The sequence below is a fragment of the Camelus dromedarius genome, chromosome 10, assembly GCF_036321535.1.
Source record: "Camelus dromedarius isolate mCamDro1 chromosome 10, mCamDro1.pat, whole genome shotgun sequence".
Lineage (NCBI taxonomy): Eukaryota > Metazoa > Chordata > Mammalia > Artiodactyla > Camelidae > Camelus > Camelus dromedarius.
The window spans coordinates 60174928-60199796 of record NC_087445.1 but is presented as its reverse complement, the minus strand read 5'-3'; the positions used below and the strand labels follow the sequence as shown (position 1 = coordinate 60199796).

Sequence of the window (24869 nt, the reverse complement as noted above, 5' to 3'; positions counted from 1 at the left end):
ATGTGAAAAATAAATAAATAAATAAAAGAAGGGAGAGAAAGAGGTTTGAAAACAGTGTATAATGAATAATAGAAGAGCGAGTTGAAGCAGAATAGCAATCGGATTGAGACATATTTTAAAAACCTTTAAAAAAGGAGAAAAGAGGGAAAAATGTATTTGAAACCTGTGTATAATCAATAACAGGACATCAAAACCAAGAGAAATAAAAATGAAATGATGTGAATTTTTTAAAATAATAATAATAAAAATATTTTTAAAAAATTTAAAAGGGATTAAAACTGGGAGTATATATAATTGTTTAAGAAGTAAAAATTAATAGGGTAATAGAAAACAGAACAGGTAAAAACAGATTTAAAAAAAGGGGGGGTGTTCTCCTGGAGACTGTGTGCTCTTAATGGGAAGAGATCTGTCTTCATCCTGTTCTGGAAGCTCAGCTGACTGTTTCCAGAGGCCCTCCATTGGCGCCTTCGTCTGTGCTGCTCCCATTGCCTGTCGGCATGCAGATCGCGCCCCCTCCCAACACTGGGTCAGGTGCAGTTCTCCTTTGCTGTGGGTGAGCAGGTCACTGCCCCTCCTGATGCTGCAGTCAGATGTTGCAGACTGGCCATGTAGGAGGGCAGGTCGCACCCCCTCCTAGCACTGCAGTCAGGGGCTGCGTTACTGCCAGAAAGGCGGGGAGCTGCCTGCCCTCTCCCGGCGCTGGTAGCTCTGCAGCTCTGTGCCGTTGCGCGCTCCATGGGCGGGCTCGGGGAAGACCGAGAAACAGCCCCGTCCCTGCTCCGGGCCAAAACCCAGCTCCTTGTTTGTCTTGGGGGAGAAAGTTCTCTGAGGGATCAGGATGGAAGGATCCTATCTGCCTCAGGCTGTAGACAAGTCTCCCTCTGGCCTTTGAGGCTGCTAAGTCCTTAGGTGCAGATGCAGGCTTCGACCCCGCCCCCGCCGGGTGCTAAGTCCCAGAGGATATGGCAGCTGTGCCTGAGCCCCGCCTCTCTTCACCCCAAAACTTTCCGCAGGTTTTCAGAGATGGGGGTATGCACCCTTCCCCCCAGGGCACATCAGCCATGTTGTTTTATGGAGGGCCCAGGTTGTTCTGCCCTGTGCACCCACAGCCATGGCACGCAGCCCCCTGCAGTCCCCAGGGGCTGCCTCAGTGCAGCCATCCCTGTCCTCCGCCCGGCTCGGGCAGCATGGCCCAACCCCCAGCTGCCAGCCCGCATCTCAGGCTGGGTGTCGCGGCGACCCTCTGTGCCCGTTTAACTTAGTTCTGTCGGTCAAGGGCTGCTCTGTACAGATCTGAGCCTCGGAGGTCCGTCCCTGTTGGAGAGGGAAGACCCAGCGAGCGAGCTCCAGTACTCCTTTGCCCGCTCCCTCCCCGCGGGACCTGTACCGCTCTGTTTTGCCTTTTCTTCTTTTTTCCTTTTTTCCTACCAGATTTTTGGTGTCTCTGTCTTTTGAAGAGGATGGTGTTCTGTCGGAGTTCCGCAGGTGCTCTGGTTGGCTGAGTGGGTCTGTGGATGTGAGTCTTGGTATATTTGTGGGTGAGCTACAAGCGTCCTTCTAGTCCACCATCTTGGCCTCCTCCCAAGAAAGCAGTCAAGAATTTATCTTTTTTAAAAAGATGGAAATTCTGGGGATTGAACCCAGGACCTCATGCATGCTAAGCACGCACGTTACCACTGAGGTATACCCTTTGCCCCATGTTTCTCTTCTTGATCCAGCTAAGGAGAGAAGTCTGGTTCTAACAATTAGGCCTGGAAAGAGATGGAAGAGCCATTTCTTCATCTATAGGTAGAACACCTGAAACTGAAACCTAGTGTTCTGTCTCTTAATTTGTGGGTCACAGAAATCTCACTAAGAATTGGAAGGACCTTAGAAGTCATTACACGGAGCTCCTCAGTAATATACACATTCTGTAGTAACTGTTCCAACACCCCTCAGGATTCGTCAGGCTAGTATGCTGCTTCTTTCCAGAAATAAAAGGAAGCAAACACTCTGTTTCCAGCCAAGCCAAGTACAGAAGATGTTCCATAGGCGCCTGCATCATGGTGGTGATGTTGAAAATAGAACCAGTACTCCCAGCTAAACTAGTATCCGGATACCATTTGCATGTATTTCTCAAGCTGTAATTTGCATTTTAGATTGTACTCCCGGGAACTAATCTCTCTGCAAAGTATCTTCACCTCCAGCTTCTCATATTGATATACTTATGTGAGGTTCACTACCTGACATTTATGTCTCTGTTGCAGATTTATTTACCTTCTAGCCTTATCTCAATCTAATCCTCTTCACATTCAAATATTCCACTGAAACTGATCCACTCCCTTTTCCTGAATAAACTTAGTACTTTGGCACTTGTATGCCTTTTTGGCTGTCACTCTCTGTAAACACCCTTCCGCCCCACATTTTCTGAATATGAGCAAATCCTATCATTATTTATTCAACATTTATCATGCACTTGAAATGTGTTAAAAGTAGGATAAAGTTAAAATATGGTTCTTGCTGTTCTGAGTTTACAATCTAGCTAATTCTTGAAGGCTTAGTTCAAGTACCATCTCTTTTATGACGTTTTCCTAAATTATTCACAGAAGAAATTCCTCTCTTTCCTGAATTTCCCTAGCAATTTTTCCTCATGGAAAATTTGACTTACAGTTCTTAAAATACAAGATAAAAAATTCCGTATGTACACATAGCAAGTTCCCAGACAGCAAGTAACTAATTTCTACCTCCTTACTGCACCTGGAAGAACACTGAACAAATATTCATTCATTCAAAAAGTATTTCATTCTTACAAATCTATGTAGGTTTCATATCTACTTTTAAGGAGCCAGGTGCAAAAGACAAGATTCTTGCCTTTGTGGAACTTACTCTAGAGGAGGAAATCCTCATTAAATATGCAAACAAATAAATATGTATAAGTATATATAATTATAAATTGTGATAAGTAACATGAATGAAGTAAACATGGTACTGTGGTAGGAGAATAACAGTGAGAGAACTAATTTAGGTGGAGCGGGTAGGTGGAGAGAGAAGAGAGAAGCCCTCTCTAAAGAGGTAACATTTAAATAGACTGATAAATTATTGGAGTTGGGTAGAAGAGCAGACAATAGCATTGTTGAGGCAAGAAAAGAATCAAGGTCATTCAAGTCAGTATGAATAAAACACACTGAATGAGAGAAAGAGAAGCTGATGAGGTTGAAGAGGGGCGTCAGTTAAGAAGGCCTTATAGGTCATTTAAAGGAGACTAAATTTATTCCAAGGGCAACTGGAAGCTATTTAGGGGTAATAAACAGGGGAGTGATGTGATCAGATTATATTTTAATAGACTACTTTGACTGCTGTGTAGAATAACTGGCCTTTATTTATTCTTCTCTATAATATTTCCTGCTCAAGTTCTTCTGTGAGGCATTTGTAGATGGAAAAAAAAAATCCTCACAGAGCTATGGGCCATAATTCTTTAATTAGCCAGAATCCAGAAAGATATCTGTTAGAACTTTAGAAGGACTAGACAAACCTTCTAATTTCTGGGTTATACAATGTTTCAAGAAGCAAAACTGAAGAATATTCTACAAGGACTACTCTGGATTGTAAGAGCTTCTTAAGTCACATGCCACCCTTTGTAGGAGAGAGTTAAGCTTACAAAATATTGTTAAGAGCATGAGTTTGGAGTCACACAGGAATCAAATCGTGGCTCTGCTAATTTCTCACTGAGTATCCTGGTGACACGTCCTATTGAAGTCCCATGGCTCTTCAGGTTGGCATGGTACTGTGCATGGAGGCTGCTAAAGGGGCTGTGTCCAGATTTCAATAATATTTGGTAAATGATTCAAATTTGACTCAAATTTGGTAGTTGCTCAATAAATTTAAAAATATGATGAAGGTAGACTTAAGCTCTCTGTGGGACATGGACAGCTGACTGTAAGACACACAAGTGCTTAACAGATTTTTACTGGATTATACAATCTGTACACAGAAATCTTCAACAATGATATAAACAAACCTCACTTTTCACTCATACCTCCACAAAACATTAGTAATAAATCCAGAATTTATCTGATTTCAGTTTTTAATGTCCTGTTCCAGGGGCAGTGGAAAACACACTAGACTGAGTTCAAGACCTGAATTCTGTTTTATTCAGCTCTATCACTTTGTGTTCTTTTGGGTAAAACACCCATGTCAGTTTCTTAGGCTTGGCTTTATTGACATTTGGGGCCAAATAATTTCTTGGTTGTATGAGCTCTCTTGTGCACTGGAGGATGTTTAACAGTATCCTTAGCCTTTACTCACTAAATGGCAGTAGCACCATCCCAGCTGTGACAATTCCAAATGTCTCCAGACTTTGTCAAATGTCCCCTGGTGGGTAGAATCACCCTATCCCTTTGAGAACCACTTTTGATCTCCGAGTTTCAGCACCTTATCTAAAACTCAGGGGAACATGGAGGTAACATCTGTCTTGTTCTTCAGGGTTATTACATGATTCTAATTAGATAATGAATGGGAACAAATACTGAGAGAAAAAAAAAGATCATATAACACACATAAAATCATTATTACTATTCTGCGAGTTACTATTATTATGTTCCATGAGTGTTCAATAATAAGGCTGAAGAAAACTACTCACATCTTGTTTACGGAATGCATTATAAGGCCTAAGTTAGTCTGTGTGCAGTCTAATGCACCTTTTAAGTTAGTATTCAATAAATATTTGTCAATTGAATGATCATAAGTCTGGATCCAACAATAACTTCATTTACTCTTCTGGCACGTTCTCAGGTTTTCTGGTGAGCTACAGCAATGTACTATGTTTCTAAACCTAACTGCACTTGAAGGACAGGCCTGGATTAAACAAGAATGGCTACTTATTTTACAGCTGGAAAATCGAGGTACACAAGGTTAACTGACCGGCCAAGGTCACGCGGCACTCATCTAGCAGCAGTCTACAATTAGAATCCAGATGCTGACATCAAGTCCAGCAGCCTATTACTTGTATCATTGTACTTTCACCCAACTACCTTGTGTCTCTGCCTCTTAACACAAAATTTGCTATTTTGCTTTCTGGGGGCAATCCCAAAAAACTGAAATAAGGAAAGAGAGTTGTAGTTTTTAGAGAGATTTAGAAAGAAATGTAGACCTATTTCTATCAGGAGGCACAAGTGGATATTCCTTACATTCAGGGTAAACCAATGTCAAGTTATCCATCCAAGGGCCCTGTCAAGTCTATGAAGTCCTTGCCCATCAAGTTGTCCAGGAGGAGCTAAACCTAGTTGTTACCTACCTCCAGAGTAGCTGTCTCTTGCCATGCTTTACACTGTGCTATGGCGTAGTTTATGTTAAAACTATTACCTGCAGTTTTCTTGGCTGCTCTACCTCCATATAGCTCTCAGTAAAGTGAGAATGGGCCCCCAGATAGCCTGAGCTCCAGGCCACATTTCAGCATTCTGTTAAAATTCCAAAAGCCCTAGATGCCATTCTAATACATATTTTCAGTGTCAGAAACAGAATTTTTAAAAAATAACACATAAAAATGTCACCATTAAAAAAAATCACCATTGCAGCCATTATGGAAAATAGTATGGAGATTCCTCAAAAAACTAAAAATAGACTTGTCATATGATCCAGCAATCCCACTCCTGGGCATATATCCAACGGGAACTCCAATTTGAAGAGATACATGCACCCCAAGTTCATAGCAGCATTATATACAATAGCCAAGACATAGAAACAACCTAAATGTCCAAGTTATGGTATATTTATACAATGGAATACTATTCAGCCATAAGAAAGAATAAATAATGTCATTTGCAGCAACATAGATGGACCTGGATATCGTCATTCTAAGTGAAGTAAGCCAGAAAGAGAAATAAAAATACCATATGATATTACTCATAGGTGGAATCTAAAAAAAAGAAAAAAAGAGGACACTATGAATTCATCTACAAAACAGAAACAGACTTGCAGACACAGTAAACAATCTTATGGTTACTGGGGAAAGGAAGTGGGAAGGGATAAATTTGGGAGTTTGAGATTTGTAAATGTCAGCCACTATATATAAAAATAGATTAAAAAAAACCAACCAAGTTTCTTCTATATAGCACAGGGAACTATATTCAATATCTTGTAATAATCTTCAATGAAAAATAATATGAAAATGAATATATACATATCTGCATGACTGGGACATTGTGCTGTACACCAGAAATTGACACATTATAACTATACTTCAATAAAAAAAATTTTTTTAAAAAGTCATCATTTATTCTACTCCTTTAAAATACCAGATCACCTTTGATTACTATGCCTCTGTGTGAACTTCCAAATGCTGAATGTTGTCACAGAGTCATCACTTCCAATCATTGATTCAACAGCCTCCTGAGCAATTCTCAGGCAAGATATGGGTTGGAGCCCACCTTAATCTTGACAATTATTACAGCTTGAACGAAAATAAGACTAGAAATCAGGAAATGTTGGTTCTAGCCCAGGTTTTTCCGTTATCTTATGCAATTTAATCTTTATGGTTACAAATTTACTTTGTGAAGAAATGGAATAATTCATCTTTAGGACCTATTTCAATCAGAAAAGTTTAGGTGTGTATAATACTGCTTCAATGAAAAACAAATGCATTCTTGTCTTTTCTAGGGGCATTCTGAATATGTTTTAGATATTCTAACATTTCAGTGGCTTTAACTTGTCAAACACATTTCAGAACATACTATTCGTATCACTTTCTAAATTTTCCAATTCACCAATCTTAAACAATTCTGTCTTCTGAGCGACACCTTGCTGAAGCAGAATTAGCAAGAGTAAATGCCTTCCTGGTTCTTGGAGTCAGACTGCTGACCATCATAAAGCAATGCCATCTTTAGTACTCAGAACAAATTATTAAAACTCTTTGGGGATAAAACATATATATAAACCTGGGATAATAAAATCTCACAATATATTGTTGAACATCAAATGTGAAAATACATATGAAAGTGACTGGCATATTAATAACATACATAGTAAATAATAAATGTTAATTACTTTCTTCTTAACTCAAGGTTTTCTCAAAGAGTGGTTCAAGGACTGCCTGAACTAGACTCATTTGAGATGTCTGGCTAAAAATGAAAATTACGGATCCCACTCCAGACTCTCCTCTCAGGGAATGGGGTCTCAGAATCTAGACATAGATCAAGATATACAGGCAATTCTTATGTGCTTTAAAATTCACAACCAAATTTCTGAATTATAGAGATGTACAGCATAGATACAGTGCATAGAGTCTGAGGATTGTATGTTTAAGAGAGAGCTTGGGGAAGAAAAGTCAAGATCCAATCAGGAACTAAAATAAAGCATCTGTTTATTCTGATATTCCAAAAGGGCACAGAGCTAGCCCAGACTCACTTAAAATTTACACATACTGCCACCTAATAATCACAGAACTTTCTGGGCTAACATGAAATTTAATACCAAATGGCTCACCTTTGGAATTTGAGAGAGGTTTTTTTCACCCGCTGTGTGAATAAAAATCTCTGAATTCCAGAGGAAAGGGAAGTTCTATATCTTCTACAGTTTTACTTTTCTAGATTAGTTGTGAAATACAGAAATTGAACTACCAGAAAAACAGACTTCAAATAGGAAGTGTACTGTTTTGCTGACTATAAAAACTCCAAAAAACCCTCTACATGAAGAAAATGTTGGATATAGTTCCCAGCAGGATTAATGAAATTAAGATTTGCTCCGAGCAGAGCACTCCAAAGTCTGTCCATAACCATCAATTCCTGGATTTCTGAGAATGAGAATTCACTTTGAGATCCTAAATAGGTCACCAAAAACAAACAAAAAAAACATGAGCAGGAAGCCGTGGGCAGAAAAGTTATTTTCCTTTTTTTTTTTTTTTTTTTTTTTATGGCGGCTCGCCAAGTACACAAGGAAGCTATACTCATTCTCTAACTGGTAAAACTGTACCTACTGGTTGTGGGCCCTTGAGCAAACTACTTCATATCTCTGGGCCTCAGCTCTAAATTCAGGATAGTAAAAGCAGCCTAACTCATAGGATTGTTATGAAGAGTTCACTGAGGCAACAGCATAGTGGTTAAGAGGGCAAGTTAGTTTCCTCTAAGATAGGGATGACAGTAGCCCCGACCTCATGACAATGGGCATTTACACGCCAACTTCGCACAGTGGCTAAATACACTAAGCCCTCCACATTCATTATTGTTACTTCTTAATCTACTGTTCTAAGTGTAGCATAAGTACAATCCCCCAAAGCCTTTGATTTGCCCCTAACCCATTACTCCATAGCTAACCTTTCTTTCTACCCTTTGCTGTTCTCATTTTGGGAGTTTTCGCGGTGTGCTAGTGAATCTTAACTACCTCACTTTACCAAGAGGGATGTCTTTCGCCTCTGTTGAATCATGTGGTCAGTAATTTGCTTCAATTCGATTCCATGATGCATCTATATTCTTTAAAATGTCTCAAAATTTCAGGCTTCTATCGCTCTATTTTCTAATGATAAAAGACTTTTTTTGTGGATGGTTTCCCCACTGCCAAGCAATTCTCCAACACCAGCGGGTGTCCTACAACTCAACTCTGATACCCTCTACTCAGAGATAGCATCAGATTAACATATGAAGGGCTCAGTCTCACAAGACTGCCCTCCACTTCAGATGCCAATTGCAAGCCCAGGATGTCACCTGTGCTTCTGATCCACTGGCTATAAATCAGAGGTTCCCACAACCCCCTCTCCTTGGGTTCCATAAATTTGCTAGACTGGCTCACAGAACTAAGGAAATCCATATGCTCACTAGATTACCGATTTATTTCAAAGGATATTAAAGGAGACAATCAATGGCCCGATGAAGAGCCACAGAGAGCGAGATCCTGAACAAAGGAGCTTCTGCCCTTGTAGCTTGGGGCTGGCATGGTGGCAAGAGGAAGTTCTGGTTTCCAACCTGGAAGCTCTTGGAACACTATCCTTTTGAATTTTTATGGAGGCTTCATTACAGTGGCATGATTGATTAAATCACTGGCCATTGGTGATCAGACTCAATTTCCAGCCCCTCTCCTTTCCCAGGAGGTCAGGGGCTGAAAGTTCCAACCCTCTAGGCACATTGGTTGGCTTCACTGGCAACCAGCCCCCATGCTTAGGAGACCTAAGGCTTTCGGAAATGTTACCTCATTAACATAACAAAAGACACCTTTTATAGCCCTCACCACTTTGAAAATCCCTTGGATCAGCTCTGGGTCAGAAATGGGACAAAGACCAAATACATATTTATTATAAACCACAATATCATACTTTTTCTTATTTTTTATATTCCTAAAGTCATTTCATTAGGATTTTGGGAAGGAAAAGACATATGCTTAAAATGACATCTTGAAATGAAAATATGTACATTCTAAGATCCTATCTTTTCTACTTTCTACTTTTTTTTGAGAGTAGGTAAGGGGAGGTAATTCTACCCCTTAATTCTAAGCTATAACATAGCACCATACCTTGTGGTATTTCTGAAACCATAATAAAGGAAACTGTTTTCATGGTTAGTTTCTAGAAAGCTCTTGGGCTTTTTACAAGCTGCCCTAATAACAGGCAGAAAGAAGCCTGGTGAGGCATCTAATTTGACCTACCCAGCAGTAATCTTCCCTGGGAATCTGGCATTAAAGAAAGCTTACATTTGAAAAGGTGGAGCCTACCTGGATAAGCTGCACGTTGGGCCCTACACTCTCCTCATCTTTAACTGCAGGAGTTATAGCCCATAAGTGAGCCTGGTCATCTCCTGTCACGCAGTTTATCAGAGCCATCCCACAGAGATATAGAAGCTCCTTTATATGCTGATATAGACTGATCTCCAAGATATATTATGAGATAAAAAAAGAAGATGCACTGTATGCTATCATTTGTAAAAAGTTTTAAAAGGGCAAAATGTATATACATATTGTTTGTAAACACCTATATTACCTATAGAGGTGGGGGCATAAGAAAGTAGTAACATTGTGATCCATAGGAGGGGAACTGGTCAGATGTGAGTAGGACTAGAAGGAACATTTTTCACTAAAAGTCCTTGCGTACCTTTTGAATTTTGAACCAAGTGAATATACTTCCTATTGAAAAATGAAATTATCAAGTCCTTTATTTTACAGATGGGGAAACTGGAGCCCATTTTATTGATAATAAAGCTAATGTACTCCTTAGTTACTTGAAACCATAACATCTGCTTTTCTTATGAGGCTTCTGTAACTCTAGGCTAACCACGTTCCCCAGCCCTCCCATTTCTCCAGATAGTTTGCAGGGAAGCAGCTAAGCAGGAGGGGTTTCTGAGCTCTACATATCCTGCTTTAGCGGCAAATAACATAGAAGCTCCTGTTTCTCTTGCCCACTCTCACCTTTCTGTATAAAGAAGATCAAGTGCAGAACTACATTCCTCACAAAGGCCTTTAGAAAAGCTTTTATTTGCCTGGTCCGAATAGGACAACTCAAATTTGATATGGCAAACAAACAAACTGAAAAGGTCTTTTAGTTATGCAACGATAGAAGGGCCTAAGTCCAATGGGGAGTGGATCTCCCAGCTACTATACTCCACTTCTCTGGTACCTTTTGTTGTTAGCTAAGCCATATCCTGGTATAAAGCAATCACGAGATGCATCCTTTCTTACTCCTCTTACTGGATCCTTCTGTAGTCTTAGACATACTTCCAATGTGCTAACCATGAAAGCTTAAGTATGGTTTATGCAAAGATCTCAGAATGTTTTATAAACATTGTGATAAGACTGGAGACAGCCCTGGACTGGACATCAGAGGCTCTGAGCTATAGACACAGGTTTGCCATATTTTAGCTAGGGGACATTAAGCAAATCACCTAAACTCAACAGGTACCAGTTCCTTAATTGCAACATGGATATAAAAATACCTATGCTGCCAATCTCAGGATGATGAGGATCAAATAAAATATATCAAAATACTCTCTAATTAGAAGGTATAGTAAATACATTACTATTAATAGCTTTCTTTCTCATGAGAGGACAAAATCTCTGAAAGGGGATGTCCAAGTCACACAGAGGGCTCACTTTCATGTCACTTAAAATATAAAGACTCTCAACAGATTTAAAGAACACTAGCTAGTCAGATACATATATATCTGCAAAGCATTGCTTTAAATGCCTTCTTGTTATAACCAAAGGCAGACAAAGGTCCCCCTTGCTAAACTTTCCATTTGGTTACATTATATAGGATTTCAATCATCTTGATCACAATGGTGGTGTGAAGAATACTGGGAATTAGGTTGGTGTGAGGCAGAAACTAGAAAACATTTTAACTGTTCGTTTCTTACTCCTCCCTCCTTTTAATAAAGGATGACTTAAAGAAAATGCATTGAGAGAATGTAAATGAAAATGAGGAAAGTTGTTCAAAACCTCAGATACAGGCTGCATGGCATGGTGGAAAAGTACTGGGCTAGGAACCAGAAGACCTGGGTTCTATATCTGGCTCTTGGGGCTTATTATCTATGACCCAAGGAACTTGGTCTCCTCATTCATTCATTCCTTCATTCTTTCCTTCCAATTTATTGTGTACCTATTGAGTGAAGAAACTAGGATGAAACTTTATCTATTCTCAAGAAGCCCAGTCTAGTGGAGGAGGGACACATACAAATAATTAAAATATAGTATGAGATGTACTAAGATATAGATTATGCACAGGGTTGTGTGGGAACTGACAAAAAAAAAAGCTATCAGAAAAGGTAGGAGAGAGGAACTGACATCTGCAGGTACATAGCAGCATTCCTCTTTTTTCATTTCATAAACTGAACTACTACATTCTAGATGCTCTAAACTGCTTCAAAATTATATTAACAGTATAGTTCTCTAACACTCTACTACCTATTTGGGGTAAGACTCAAACTGGCTAAAAAAGGTCTGCTAACATTTCACTAGTTGCTAGTGTTTTGCTCTCTTTATGTGTCCCATCCCCCAAATCATTTCTCCTATTTACATTTGTAATGCAGGTTTCCATCTCATTATGCTGTATTGCACAATGTCCTCAGCCTACAAAAGTAGGTTGTATACAAAAACCTAGGGCCTTTGTGTAAAGGAAAAGAGGTAGGGTGGACCCTTCTCAACCCTTTCCTTCTCTGCAGGGTTTTGTATTCCTAAGGATGGGCCCCTCCTCTGTTTGGGGATGTTACCTAAATCATGAAATGATATTACACAAAGCAATGGAACTTCAAAAGCATTTCCTTCCCTGTGCCTACTCTAAGATTTCTTTTGGCATAAACTGCTAATTTTAATGGATTAAGAATCAGACTCTTGCTGACTTCTTATACTTAGTCACAAACTACAGAAAACTCTTGATTTTTTTTGATGGTTTTATTATGCTAAAAGCTGCACATGGGAGTATAAGCAGCAGCAGCCTGCCCTCTCTCCTCCCTTGCTTTTCCCCAATCGCTCCTGGCTTGTCAACTTTAAATGGCAGTTATCTGGGTACTGCCTGGCCACTGACTTATCAGACATCTTCCACTAGTTGAAGTCATCTTGTTGTTGTAAACACTTGCTTTTTCAGTGATAAGTATGTCATCTTTTTGTCTTTTACAGCATGTCTGGTGAGGAAGGTGAAAAGAAGAATCAAGAGCTGAGAAAACTAGAACAAGCAAAGGAACATACTTAAGGATCAGACACTCTTAAGAGTATGGTATAAATTGTTACCCTTAAAGAAAAGAAGTCATTTAATTTTACTCACATTCAGTCTAAAACATTAATTTTTCTCAATTCAAAATTGAGATCATAATCCAAAGAAAAACTGGACTGAGGTTTCTAGCAGATGAATATCAGTGCCCTAAGTGGTGTTCATCATGCCTTACCTCACTCAATTCTCACATCAACTCCACATTCTAAGAATGATCAGAAAAAAAATGCAGTGGCTACTCCCATGGAGTAGGGCTGAGAAACTTATTTACTTTACCTTGAACACTCCTAAACCATTTGCATTTACAATTAAAAAAAATTATTTATTATTTAATTATTTTTATTTTGGCAGGGCAGGGGGGAGGTTATTAGGTTTATTTATTTTTAGAGGAGGTACTGGGGATTGAACCAGGACCTCGTGGATGCTAAGCATGCTTTCTACCACTTGAGCTATACCTTCCCCACCATTTGTATTTTCTTTACATCTTTTATTTTTTCATGTCATTTAGAATAAAAGATTCCATTTCCTACTGGGCTAATTACTAACTTGACAGGTTGGCCTTCAAGGTATTTGACAAATATGGCCCTGGTCTCCTTTACAATTTTAATCAACTATTTCCCTATGTGTACTGTTGTCTTAAACTCTTAGCAAACTATTGCACATGACTCTCTTAACCAATTTAACTGATAACACATTAGCTAGGCTATTCTCCAACGTCATGGGAGCAACAATTCTGCTCTCCCTCTCAGTGAAATTGTGTGCTTGTCCAGGGTATCAGTTGTATTTGTTCACAAACCAACTTATGCCAATTATGTTTATTACTGTAAATATATAATTTAATGCAGTATTATGTAAAGCAAAGAAGTACAAATGAGAAGAGAAAAACAGCAGCATAGCTACTATTAACTGAGCACTTACTACTTGTCAGGCATTGTTCTAAGTGATGAATTAACTCATATAACCTTCACAAGAACCCTAGGAACGAGACACTATTATTGTGCCTATTTCACAAAGAAGGAGACTGAACAAAGTGCCCAAGGCCAATACAACTGATAAATGGCAAAATCATTTGGCTCCAGAGCTTAAGAATTTAACTGCTATGCTACATAGATTCTCTGTAAGATGTTTCTATGAAAACCAAGTTGAAGGGTTAGGAAAGCTTAGATAAATATGAGTCACACAGATACACATACCTATACTCAACCCTACCTTGCATACAAAAGTAGCCATAGATAAGATACGAGTGTGGCTGTGTTTCAACAAAACTTTATTTACAGAAACAGGCAGCAGGCTTGGACAAGATTTGGCCCTCACACTATAGTTTACAGATCCCTGAGACCCATACTCCAAGAAAAGGCTTATGTTAAAAGAGTGGCAAAAAGATGTTTATGTTTTAAGTTAAAATAAAATGTTTAAGGTCTATGGGCAACTCATATCTGTATGATTCCCTGCTTTAACTAACTTTTTACAGTTAACTTTTTTTTTTTCAGTTCACCAATTACTGGCCCTAATTGCATCAGATAAAGGGCAACTCCTGTCTTACAAGAAATTTGTGCTTTCCTGCCTTTGTGATTTTGCCAGAGCCACCCCCTCAACTTGAAAAGTCTTACTTCCTCACTTTCACTTGGAATCTCACTCATCTTCAAAGCCCATTATCCAACCCACACCTTTCTCCAAACTATGTAGACCTGATCTCTTCTTCCTTCAAAATTGTACAATCATTAATTTCTACTTATGGGCCTTACTTTGCTGTCTTCCATTATGGCTATTTGTATACTTCAGTTATCCTCACAATTCAACTATAAGCACTTTGAGGACAGAAACAATTACTTACTTATTTCCCTACTCCAGGCAACACCCAGCACAGTGCATTATACATAGCAGATTTTTAGGTGATATTTCTTGAATTGTGTTCTGACATTCTTCTGTTTTCAGTGACTGAACAGAAAGAACACTATACTGACCCCCTAAATCTATATTCAATTCATATCCCTATCACCACACCTAAGATCTAACTTGGTAATAATTTTAAACTATTAATTTTAAAAAGCATTCACCAGAACAGATTCGTACAGGTGTATGTGTATATAAAAATTATCACCCCTGTAGCAATACTGCTGACAATTCTGAAGCAATTATTAAAATTGCTGCTTTCTGGTTAATCTTCAGGAGGGTCAGTACATTATATAAATATACCCAAAAGCTGTATATGTATGCAAAACAAACAAATAAAAATGCTTTATTCAAACCCGAGATCAGGGTTGTGACCATTTATCTCTGTATCCCCAGCAGTACTACTTAATAGAGGTCTGGGAGAGTTTAGGGAGTCTGGACTAAGTGCAGAGTGAGTTAGAAGGGCTGCGATGGGAATTCAGGTTTCCTGATTCTTAGTCCAATATTCTAATTTAGGAAGACAGTGGCTTTTTAGGTGCAGTTCAAAGCCTGAAAGGCTGAGGGAGCCTCCCCACTGTCTTCCCCTTCCTCATACTGCCAGTCAGAACCAGCAGCTGTGTTCCCACAATGGTAATCTGGGCCTACATATCTGTGGTGTCTCCATCACCAAAAAGGCTGATCCAGATTTTAGCATTTCTGCCTATCTAGAAAGATAACTTAAACACCCTGGATAAAAACACTCCCAACTCAGGAACGTAAGATAAGTGCTCAATGTTCCCCTCTAGAAATTTTGAAAAGCACTGCTCAGATGTTTCAATGCTAGAATGGCAACCACCAGTACTGGGGAAAGGAGGAAGAAAGAGCTATGTTACTTGTGCAGCTCTTTTTTTTTTTTTTTCCCTGAGAGGTAGCCAAGCTCTAAAGAGAGCTACTACAAAGGGTTCCCAGTTCCAGTGCTTAGATTCCAGTTGCATCATTGCTTTAACACTGTCAGCCTTCACTGCTTTAACCATCTTAATCTGTAAAATAAACACAGGAAGCAGACAACAGGCCTATCCTTCAGTTCAACAGAGGAATACTTTACTCACAAAAATTAGACCTACATATAGACCTAGCTATCCCATTCCTCTCTTTCCCCTCCCTTAGAGCTTTAAACAACAGTAAAATCATTTTCAATTAACCAAAGAGACTAAGCAACTCAGACAGTTCACATCCAGTACAGTATTTTTATCTTTCTGGAAGCTACATATAAAAGGCAAGAACCATTGCTGGGCTCTCTGGGTTACACAGGAATAAATATTCTAAGAGAGTAAATTAAGGAATAAGGGGACAAGGATGAATTGCATTACTCAGTCTAACAAAGAATTAATGAGAACTCATTATGGGCAAGAAGGCACAGTGCTCTGTGACACAGGAGACACCAAGAAAAATAAAACTGTCGCCGTCCTTGAGGAGCTTGCAATTTAGTAGACACACACAGACTATATTTATTATTTATTACAGCAGAACAAGGTAAGTGCCAAGAGGTATGAAGTCTCTGGGAGGGAGCTACCAATCACTTCACTTTGATTTCATGCTAACAGATCAAAACATCCAGGTAAGGGACACCTGTTGTACTAATCTGATTGAGAGGAGAGGCCCTGAGTGAAAGAACTCGTGAGATCTATGGAAACGGATGCTACAATGGGATATTATCTGCTTTTGCATACCTCCACCAGGCCAGGCCTACCTGGAGATTGTCCCAGGAATTACACCAGGTTAACCAAGGAAGTACTTATATACGACGTGGAGAGGGTGGAAACTAGAGGCAGAGAAGTCGAAAACAATTAATGTTGACTTAAGTCTGTGGCAGGAAGACTAAGCAAAACCCAGGCCAAGTTTGGAGCTGGGGATTTTCAGCTTTTACAGTCTCCTCCTTTCTGTCACCCACCTCCAGAATATCCCAGCCCTCCTGCACGTCACCTGGATAGGTGGACTCTAGGGAGGGGACTTTTCTCAAGATGTATGCCACAGTAGCAATAACCACTCTGTAAAGGCACACAGTGCTTAAGAGGCTCATAAGGTTATTGTTGACCCGGCAGCTTGCTAAGTCCCAAATCAAGAGACCAGGACTCCAGCCCCAGTCTGCCCTTTACTCTGTGTGACCTCGGGCTAGTCATCCAAGTGCTGAGTTCTTCTCTCTCCCTATCTGTAAATTCTGGGATTAGGGGGAGACTGGGATTGAATTCAATGACCTCTGAGGTCGAAAAGCTTCTTGACCAGCGGGCACATGGAAACACTGGACAAATAGCCCGTTGAATAAATAGAGTTCGGCCACAGGGTAGAAGTGGTAGGGGGATCAGGCCCGTTTTACAGACGGGGAAACTGAGACACGGAACACCTTGCCCCAAGGTCACTCCAGCTTTGTCACTGTAGGGGCCAGGCCGAAAGCTCAGGTCTCCAGACCTCCACTCCCGGGCCGTTTCTCCTCTCGCCGAGCTGAGAAGAGTGGCGTGGCAGGTCCTCGTCCCGGAGGGGAAAGGACTCTGCTCTCGCCAGGGTTGCGAGAGGGGAGAGAGAGAGATCTTACCTTACCAAATCGAGTCCCGCCACCGGAGCTTCCCTCTCAGACCCTTAACCCGTCACTCCCCCACGACTCCTGCGAAGCCCCCTCGACTTCTGCCCGCAGAAGACCGCCACCGAAGCCGCCGATTCCCGCCCCTACTCCGCCCTCGGCCTAGCTGCCAATCGCCGCGCAGAATTTCGGGCTGGCTAAGCCTTTCGCCACGCGGCGTGCCTCCCACGCCAGGTCCTCTCATTTGCCTTTGCTCCGCCTCCAGAACCTAGTCTCCTCCTGGCCCGCTAACCGTGCGAGAGTTCGTCCTGCCGGAAAGCAGCACGCCGCCGCGGCATTTCACGACGTCGGCGGTGAGAGGCCCTGGAAACCTCCGACCTCCTCCCGAAGCAGGGCGAGGGCTAGCCAGCGCGATGTTCGGTGCGGGCGACGAAGACGACACCGACTTCCTCTCGCCTAGCGGCGGGTGAGTGACGGAAGCGTGGGGCAGAGGGCGTGGCTGAGAGAGCCTGGCAAACGGTCGGAGGGGTCGCTCTCTCATCAGATCTCTTCCCAACTTCCGGGTCCGGACCCTTATCTCATTCGCGTGCTCTGCAGGTCTCAGAATCCTGGCAGAACTCGAAACTGCGGAGTCTTTCCACCTGAATTCTGCACCTGACATCTCCCCCGGCATCTCTTCACCTTTTTCTTTCTGGGTCACAGTTTCTTCTTCTGAGAAATGGGGGTGATTGTTGATGAAAATACCTTTCTCAGACTTTTTATGAGTCAGCTGGGGCTGATAATGAGACTTTCTCCTCCGAGGACAAGGCAGTCAAACTTCAGAATTGACCCTTGTGTGTCAGCTTCAGCATCCTGCAAGGCCTAGCTCGGATGTCACGTATTTGGTGCTCTCCCTTCTCCCACGACTTCAGGCAGAATAAATTGCTTTCTCTTCATTATTCCCACAGTTAGGGGTGTCTATCTTTGCACACCAAATCTACTAGATTATAAGCCTTAGCAGGACAGGGAGTGCTTATGTTGTTAATCTCTGGTCTAGCACTCAGTACAGTACCTGGGACATAGCGAGTGCTCAGAAGGTGCCTGTTGAGTGAATAATAGCTGTGAAATTGCACTCCAAAGCTTAAAACCAATGTAAGAAACTTCAGTTGCTATCCCCTGTCCCCAGTCATTGTATATTCCAGCCTGCAGTCCAGGTCTTCAAGAGGCAGGGCTTTGTCTCTTCCAGTAATCCAGTAAAATTTGCCTGAAAAGGCAGAACACAAGCCTTTTCCCTTGTGTGGTGTCAGCAGACACCTTGACTCCCTTCCTACTTGAAAGCTGCCAAGTTCTGATCCTTGCAGGGCCTCTCTTCGAACATTTATTTAACCAATTTCAGAATGTACTGAAGAATGATGAATACACTAACATGCACTCCTTGTTCTACTAAATGCTTAGAGGTTATAAAGATGATTAAGCTACTCTGTCTGCTCTCAAGTTGTTTCTAGTCCTGGTGGAGAGTTCAGTGCATGGGTGACATAAAATGACACTGGCTCTCTTTTGGTCTTAAATAGGATCTTTGACTTACACTGTGACTAGCTCAATATTAGCCACCCTCAGTTCTCTCTTCACTCTCACCACCCTGTTCCACCCCTACCCCAACTTTGGATGGCCTATATCCACATAGTTCCTCCTTGGGTTCTTTCAATTGCTCAGTTTCAGGGTTAAGCAGTGCTTTGATTCCTTTTTTCCCTGTTCCACCCAAAACAGTTACTGAAATTTCCACACAGTCCAGCTTGTTGCTGTTGACTGTGTAGTCAGTCATTTGAATTAATGTTTTTTCATACAAACCTGTTTTGTATATGGCTGTGCCTTTTGAAAATCTACAAGATATACTTTAAATTCAAGTTCTAGAGGGAAGTCTAAATGAATGTCCCAGTTTTCATGCAACAAGAAGTACATTGCTGACTGGAAATTCCTGACCGGGTAATGACAGTCATGTGCTCTTCTCCAGGTTCCTGGCCTAAGATAAGTTTTTGGTGGCTCAGCTATTCTAATTTCCTGTGCAGGATTCTCAAGGAGCTGCGACACTAGTTCTCAGCATGAGACTGTGCTCACAAACATGAACAGCTAATAGAATGATAAGAGGCTTAGTAAACAAAGTTACACAGATAATTTATTTCTGTTCCCAGTAATAACCAGAAAAACCAAATCAAGTTTAAGACTGAGAATATAGACAGTTTTTACCACCATTTCCTGATTCAACTATTCCTCCTTTGTCTTTCTCTAAGGAAGTAGAACATATGACAGTGAGCTCTGCAGCTACTCTTCAGTTCCTCTTTTACTGCTGTAATTTACTGTAAATATACTTGATTGATAATTTTCAAGTATTTTGACTTCAATATGTGACTCTCTTGATTCCATATAAGATAGTCAATCCTAATAGAAGTGGGAGTATCAGTGGCTGTGTAGACAATTGGTAATCTGTGTTAGAAGTTTTCAGGCCTCTTAAAGTCCATGGTTAACCTAGAAGTAGTAACCAGGAGAATCAGGAGACTTGCTTTGTTCTTATTGTTGTTACTATAGCAACCCTTTCCCAACATGGACACTCGGGGAAAGAAAAGTCAAGGTTGATACCCAGTTTTCAGTTTTGGTTGTGGATGTTTGCAGAAAAGGATTAACATAGTAGACCTGAGACCGTTATTCTCAGAAAACCCCTCTCACAAGGTTGGCACTTGGCTAGCAGCTAGAAACTCAATTGGTAAATAGTTCCCCACACTGATATAAAGCTTTCCACAAATGATAAGAATGGCTCACTGTGCCTAAACTATTTGTACAAATGATATGGTTTATACTGAACCTTCTGGGAGTCTAGAATTTTGGTACATGCTGGAAGGTTTCTGTGTGACTAGCCCACAATGAAAAACCTTGGGCACTGAGTGTCTAATGAGCTTTCCTTTCAGACCACACTGACATGTTGTTAAAACTCACTGCTGGAGGAATGTAACATGTCCTAGATCGCTCTACTGGGAGAAAACTCTTGGAAGTTTGCTCCTGGTTTCTTCTGGACTTTGCCCCAGTGTGCCTTTTCCCTTTGCTGATTTTGCTGTGTATCTTTTCCTTATAATAGATCTTAGTCCTGAGTGCAACTATATGCTGAGTCCAGTGGGTCCTTCTAGCAAATCACTGAGCCTGGGGTGGTCGTGAGGACTCTGACACAAAATATCGTTCATCAGGAAAGCGAGCACAAGAGCAAGAACAGGTTTTGCCGGGACAGTGGGCATTGGAAGATAGGAGTTCTGGTTTGGACATACTGCATTTGTGTTACCTATGAATGTCTGTGTTGTCTGGCACTCAGGAGCAAATTGTGGGTTAGGCATACACATTTGAGCATCATCAGCGCTTGGACAGTACTGATATCAAGGTAAAGAAATTGGAATGCCAAGGGAGAGAGAGTAGGAAATCCTGGGGGCATGGATATTTAAAGATTGGGCAAAGGAAGAAGAGTCCAAGGAGTTAAACGAGGAGCCAGAGAGATGGAAAGACAATAGGAGAGGGATCCTACTAACATTTATTGATGTCTTATCTGGGCCAGTCCCTCCTCCCACCCCTGCAGGTATCCCCACAGAAGTCAAAAGAAGAGTTTGTTTAAAGAAGAACAAATTAGTTGACAGTGTAAAAGGGCAGCACAAAGACTAAATAAGACAAGGACCGATAAACTGTGTTTGTCAATAAAGAGGTTCTCTGACTTGAGCAAGAGCAGTTTCAGTGGAATGGTTGAGGCATAAGATTCATCACAAGGGATGATAAAAGAATGGTTCTGCTTGTTAGATGATATCATAAATGGGATATGTTTCATGGAGTAAGTTTGTATTACAATTTTACTTCAATGTAATAAACTATATAAAAAAAAAGGAAACTGTGACTTGCTAAAGGCAAGAATTTGTGGCTTGAAGAGACCATAGAAAGCCTCTAGACTAATCATCTGAGGTCCAGAAAGAAGAGATGCCTTGACCAAAGTTCTGTGGATGGACAAGGCCAGCTGATGCTGCTCAGATCAGAAATACAGTCTTTATTTCCAAGACACTTAGGTGCCATTTCCAGTATTGAATGGTGGGATTTATAGTCAAGAAGGTATTTGTTCAAAGTTAGAGGGTGAGCAATTTTTATAAAACTGGTTCCAGGTTTGAGATATGTCAAATTAAATGTCATTTTAATTTTCTACTAACAGTGCCAGATTGGCTTCTCTTTTTGTACTGGATCAAGCAGCTGCTGGCCATGGAAATGAATTCTTCCAGTACACAGCCCCAAAGCAGCCTAAGAAAGGCCAAGGAACAGCACCAACAGGTAAGTTAAGAGGTTAGGGTTGTCCCCTAACAGGTTAGTTGGAATAGTAAACAAAAGTGACATGCCAGGTCTTCCATCCTAACCAGTCTGACCAAGCTCACCACCAGTGGTGAATGCTATTCTGAGATCCTAAATTCTGACAGCTAGCAAGTACGCTCTTTTTGGGAAACTGATAGAGGAAGATGACAGGCAAGCTCTTTTGCCCCGTGTGGACACCACTCTCCAAAACTCTGTCCAGGGCCCTCTAAGTAGGCACTGCCCAATGTTTTGGCAAGAAGGAAGAGCTACTTTTCATGGCTTTCACCTGAATGGGTTAGATATATGCTGACAGTGAATTTTTCCCCACTAGACAGTGATGGCCAGTGCTGTATTCCTTGTACCTTTCATCATGATGGACACAAGAAATATTAATGAACGTTTTTTAATGAAAGGAGAGAAAGGGGATCTAATATTTCTAAAATGCCTGGTATGGGTCTGGTCTAAGGTGCTTTAGCTAGATTGTCTTATCTAATTCTTACAATTCTATGAAACACGTTAGACTACTACCACTTTAGAGGCTCAGAGAGGTGTAGGGACTTGGTTAAGGTCGTACAGCAGTAAGTGAGAGAGTTGAAATTTGAGCCCTGATCTGACTCGCTTGAAAGTTTTTCTGTCCTCCTCTACATTTTGCTGTCTTTGTGTAAGAATCCGAAAAGGAGTTGAGCGACTGATAGAAACAGCCCAGAGCAGAACAGCTGGTAAGGTCCATCAAATTAAATATTTTTGAATGAAGATGAAAGTATTGAGTGTCTTTTACATGCTAGGCACAGTGCTGGCACTGAGGATGTTGTTAGGATATTTAGTGTTGAATAGTTGCAGTAGATACCATATGGCCCATAAAGTCTAAAATATTTGGCCCTTTACAGGCAATGTTTGCTAACCTGCGCTCTAAATCTTACCTGTCATTTTTTGGCAGCTTTGCTGTGGATTGCTGGTTCTGTTCCCCAAGCCATAATTTAATGAGATTTCTAGTAGGCTATGCCTTTGCATTTCCTCTGGCACACCTCTTCATCAGCAGTGTGCTTCTGACTCAGTTTAAAGTGGTTGAGTTAACAAATGTGGATAAAAACAAACAACCTCAGTTCCCACCCAGTGAAGTAATTTGATTTTTTAAAAGCAGAAAACAACAACAAATATGAGTTAATTATACTTTTAGAGGGAAATTATAGAGGTATTCCAACTTAAAAATTGCCTGTACGATCTTATTAGGCATTTACAAATAAAATATAAACCAGCAATGCAGGGGACCCTTTCTGTTTAAGGGATATTTATATAAGAAGTCTTTATAGGACAGGACATGGCTGCAGCATAGTTCTGGAAAAGCTTCAGATCTCTATAAAAACAGAGCAGCTAGATAAAAAAAGGTAAACCTATGGATAATATTTAAAACAAAACCAATTGAAGAGGTATTCTCTTGGAGATCATCTTTGTAAGTGAAGTAAGCCAGAAAGAAAAAGAAAAATAACATATGCTATCACTTATATGTGGAATCTGGGAAAAAAAAAGATGCAAATGAACTGATTTACAAAACGGAAACAGACTCAGACATAGAAAACATATGGTTGCTAGAGGGGAAGAGGGTGGGAAAGGATAAATTAAGAGTTTGAGATTTGCAGATACTAGCTACTATATATAAAATAGATAAACAACAAGTTTATACTGTATAGTACAGGGAACTATATTCAATATCTTGTAGTAACCTATAATGGAAAAGAATATGAAAACAAATATATGTATGTATATGTATGACTGAAACAAATTATTGCTGTACACCAGAAATTGACACAACATTGTAAACTGACTATACTTAAATTTAAAAAAAATTTTAAAAAAATGAAAATACAAGCAGGCATGGACAAGCCACTAATGGCCTGAAGGCTTGCATGATATCAACATTTGCGTAGGAGAGAACAAGGAAGCAATGGGAGAATATCTGAATCTGAGAATGGGAGAACCCCAAAATAGCCAAGAGACGCTCATGGGAAGTATGGCAGGCCAGGCTGAAACTGCAAAGCATCTTGCCTGTTTTGGTTGTGGGTAAGTATAAGGGGTTGGTGATGGGGAATAGAAGAACTGGAGCAGTGTTGCTCTTATGGGCTTGTGAAGGTCACCGTGGTGACCTTACAGGAGAGGTCCCCACCCTGGGGAGGACCTGCAGGGAGTAGAATTAAAATTCGAGGATAGGAATATTAGAAGTGAAGGAGAGAAGATCCAGATAAAAATAGAGCTAGAAATAGAATCAGGAAGTCTCAGGAGGAAGCCACCCGTTTTAGAACTCTATATGACAACAAAAGTGAGTTCTATGAAGTTAGGAAAGATACCCTGAACCATACCTGTGTCTAAAAGTTCAGAAAAGCAAATTTCACATTAAGAAAGTTGAGTAGAAGGCTATGAGAGTCAAACTCCATGAAAAGTTATTTTAAGAACAAGGAACAGAATAATATCCCTAAAGTGAGAGCTCTATTCTCTGAGAATGTTTCTTACTGAATAGATCAAAACTGCCACCACCTGTTATCATTAGGAAACTGATGTAAGACATGAAATGAGAATTACAAAAATCTCAGTAGTAAGTGATAGCACTCAGGCAAGAATTAGAGATGTCAGAAAAATTATTTCAGAAATGAAGACTGAACTAGAAGGAACACAAGAATAAACACAATAGATTATGCCTTAAGAGAAATAGAAAGTTAACAGGAGGAAATTTTTAAAATAAGAAATAAAAAATTTAAGAGATTAAAAGTTTACAAAAGAAAGTGACAAATACTGGAGATAGCAAAGGAGATCCAACATATGGATCCACTTCCAGGGCGTTAAGTAGAGAGGTAAGCGTGTACAGGGAGAAGCTGAACTAACCTGAGGGAGGCTGCTAGGCTGACCTTGGGGAGACAGTAATTTTTCTTAGTGTTTCACATTTGGCCTGATAACCTAACTCTGGCCTTAGTTTCTTTATTTTCGGTCACACAATGCGTATCAGGAGAAAAGATTTATTGTAGCTTTACATACAACGGGAAAGTACTGATTGAATTAAAAACTGTGTTGTAGGTTTTTGCAAAATAGTAAGGAAAATATGAAAATAAGCAACAACATAAAATGGGCAATTCATCAAAACAAAACAAAATTAATGGCCAGTACAAATCTATAGAAAATATTAAATTTCTGCTTCCCTGTAAATCAATAAATGCAAATAAAAGGAACAGTAAGATGGCATCCCCCTTTCCCTAATGCTCCCCACCCAGTGATAAAGATTTAGAAAGATAACCTCCTCCTGTTGGCAGGCATGCAAAACCGGCATACTCACAGCGCTGGTGGGAGTGTAAACCGGTAATGGCATTTCTCAAGGGCCTTTGGGCAGGTTGTAACAGAACCTTGAAATTTCTTACATTCCTTCACCCCATAATTCCACCT

At 40.5% G+C, this 24869-nt stretch overlaps 2 protein-coding genes across 5 annotated transcripts in view; one reads left to right on the top strand and one right to left on the bottom strand.

Annotated features, from left to right (window-relative positions):
- Window positions 1-17498, bottom strand: part of SLC31A1 (solute carrier family 31 member 1) — a 39554-nt gene extending 22056 nt beyond the window's left edge. Inside the window, exon 1 of one of the 3 annotated variants that reach the window (XM_064490427.1) lies at window positions 17395-17498. The gene's annotated coding sequence lies outside the window, so the exon portion shown is untranslated. Of the gene's footprint in view, window positions 1-16277; window positions 17086-17117; window positions 17344-17394 lie in introns of those variants that run through there. The other 2 variants (XM_010997407.3, XM_064490426.1) reach the window with 2 other exon arrangements.
- The window catches only part of FKBP15 (FKBP prolyl isomerase family member 15), a 45899-nt gene continuing 38463 nt past the window's right edge, over window positions 17434-24869 (top strand). For both annotated transcript variants that reach the window (XM_010997408.3, XM_010997409.3), the window contains exons 1-2: window positions 17434-17568; window positions 21310-21425. In XM_010997408.3, the coding sequence (XP_010995710.1) occupies window positions 17516-17568; window positions 21310-21425 (169 nt within the window). In that variant the 5' untranslated portion in view covers window positions 17434-17515. The remainder of the gene's footprint in view (window positions 17569-21309; window positions 21426-24869) is intronic.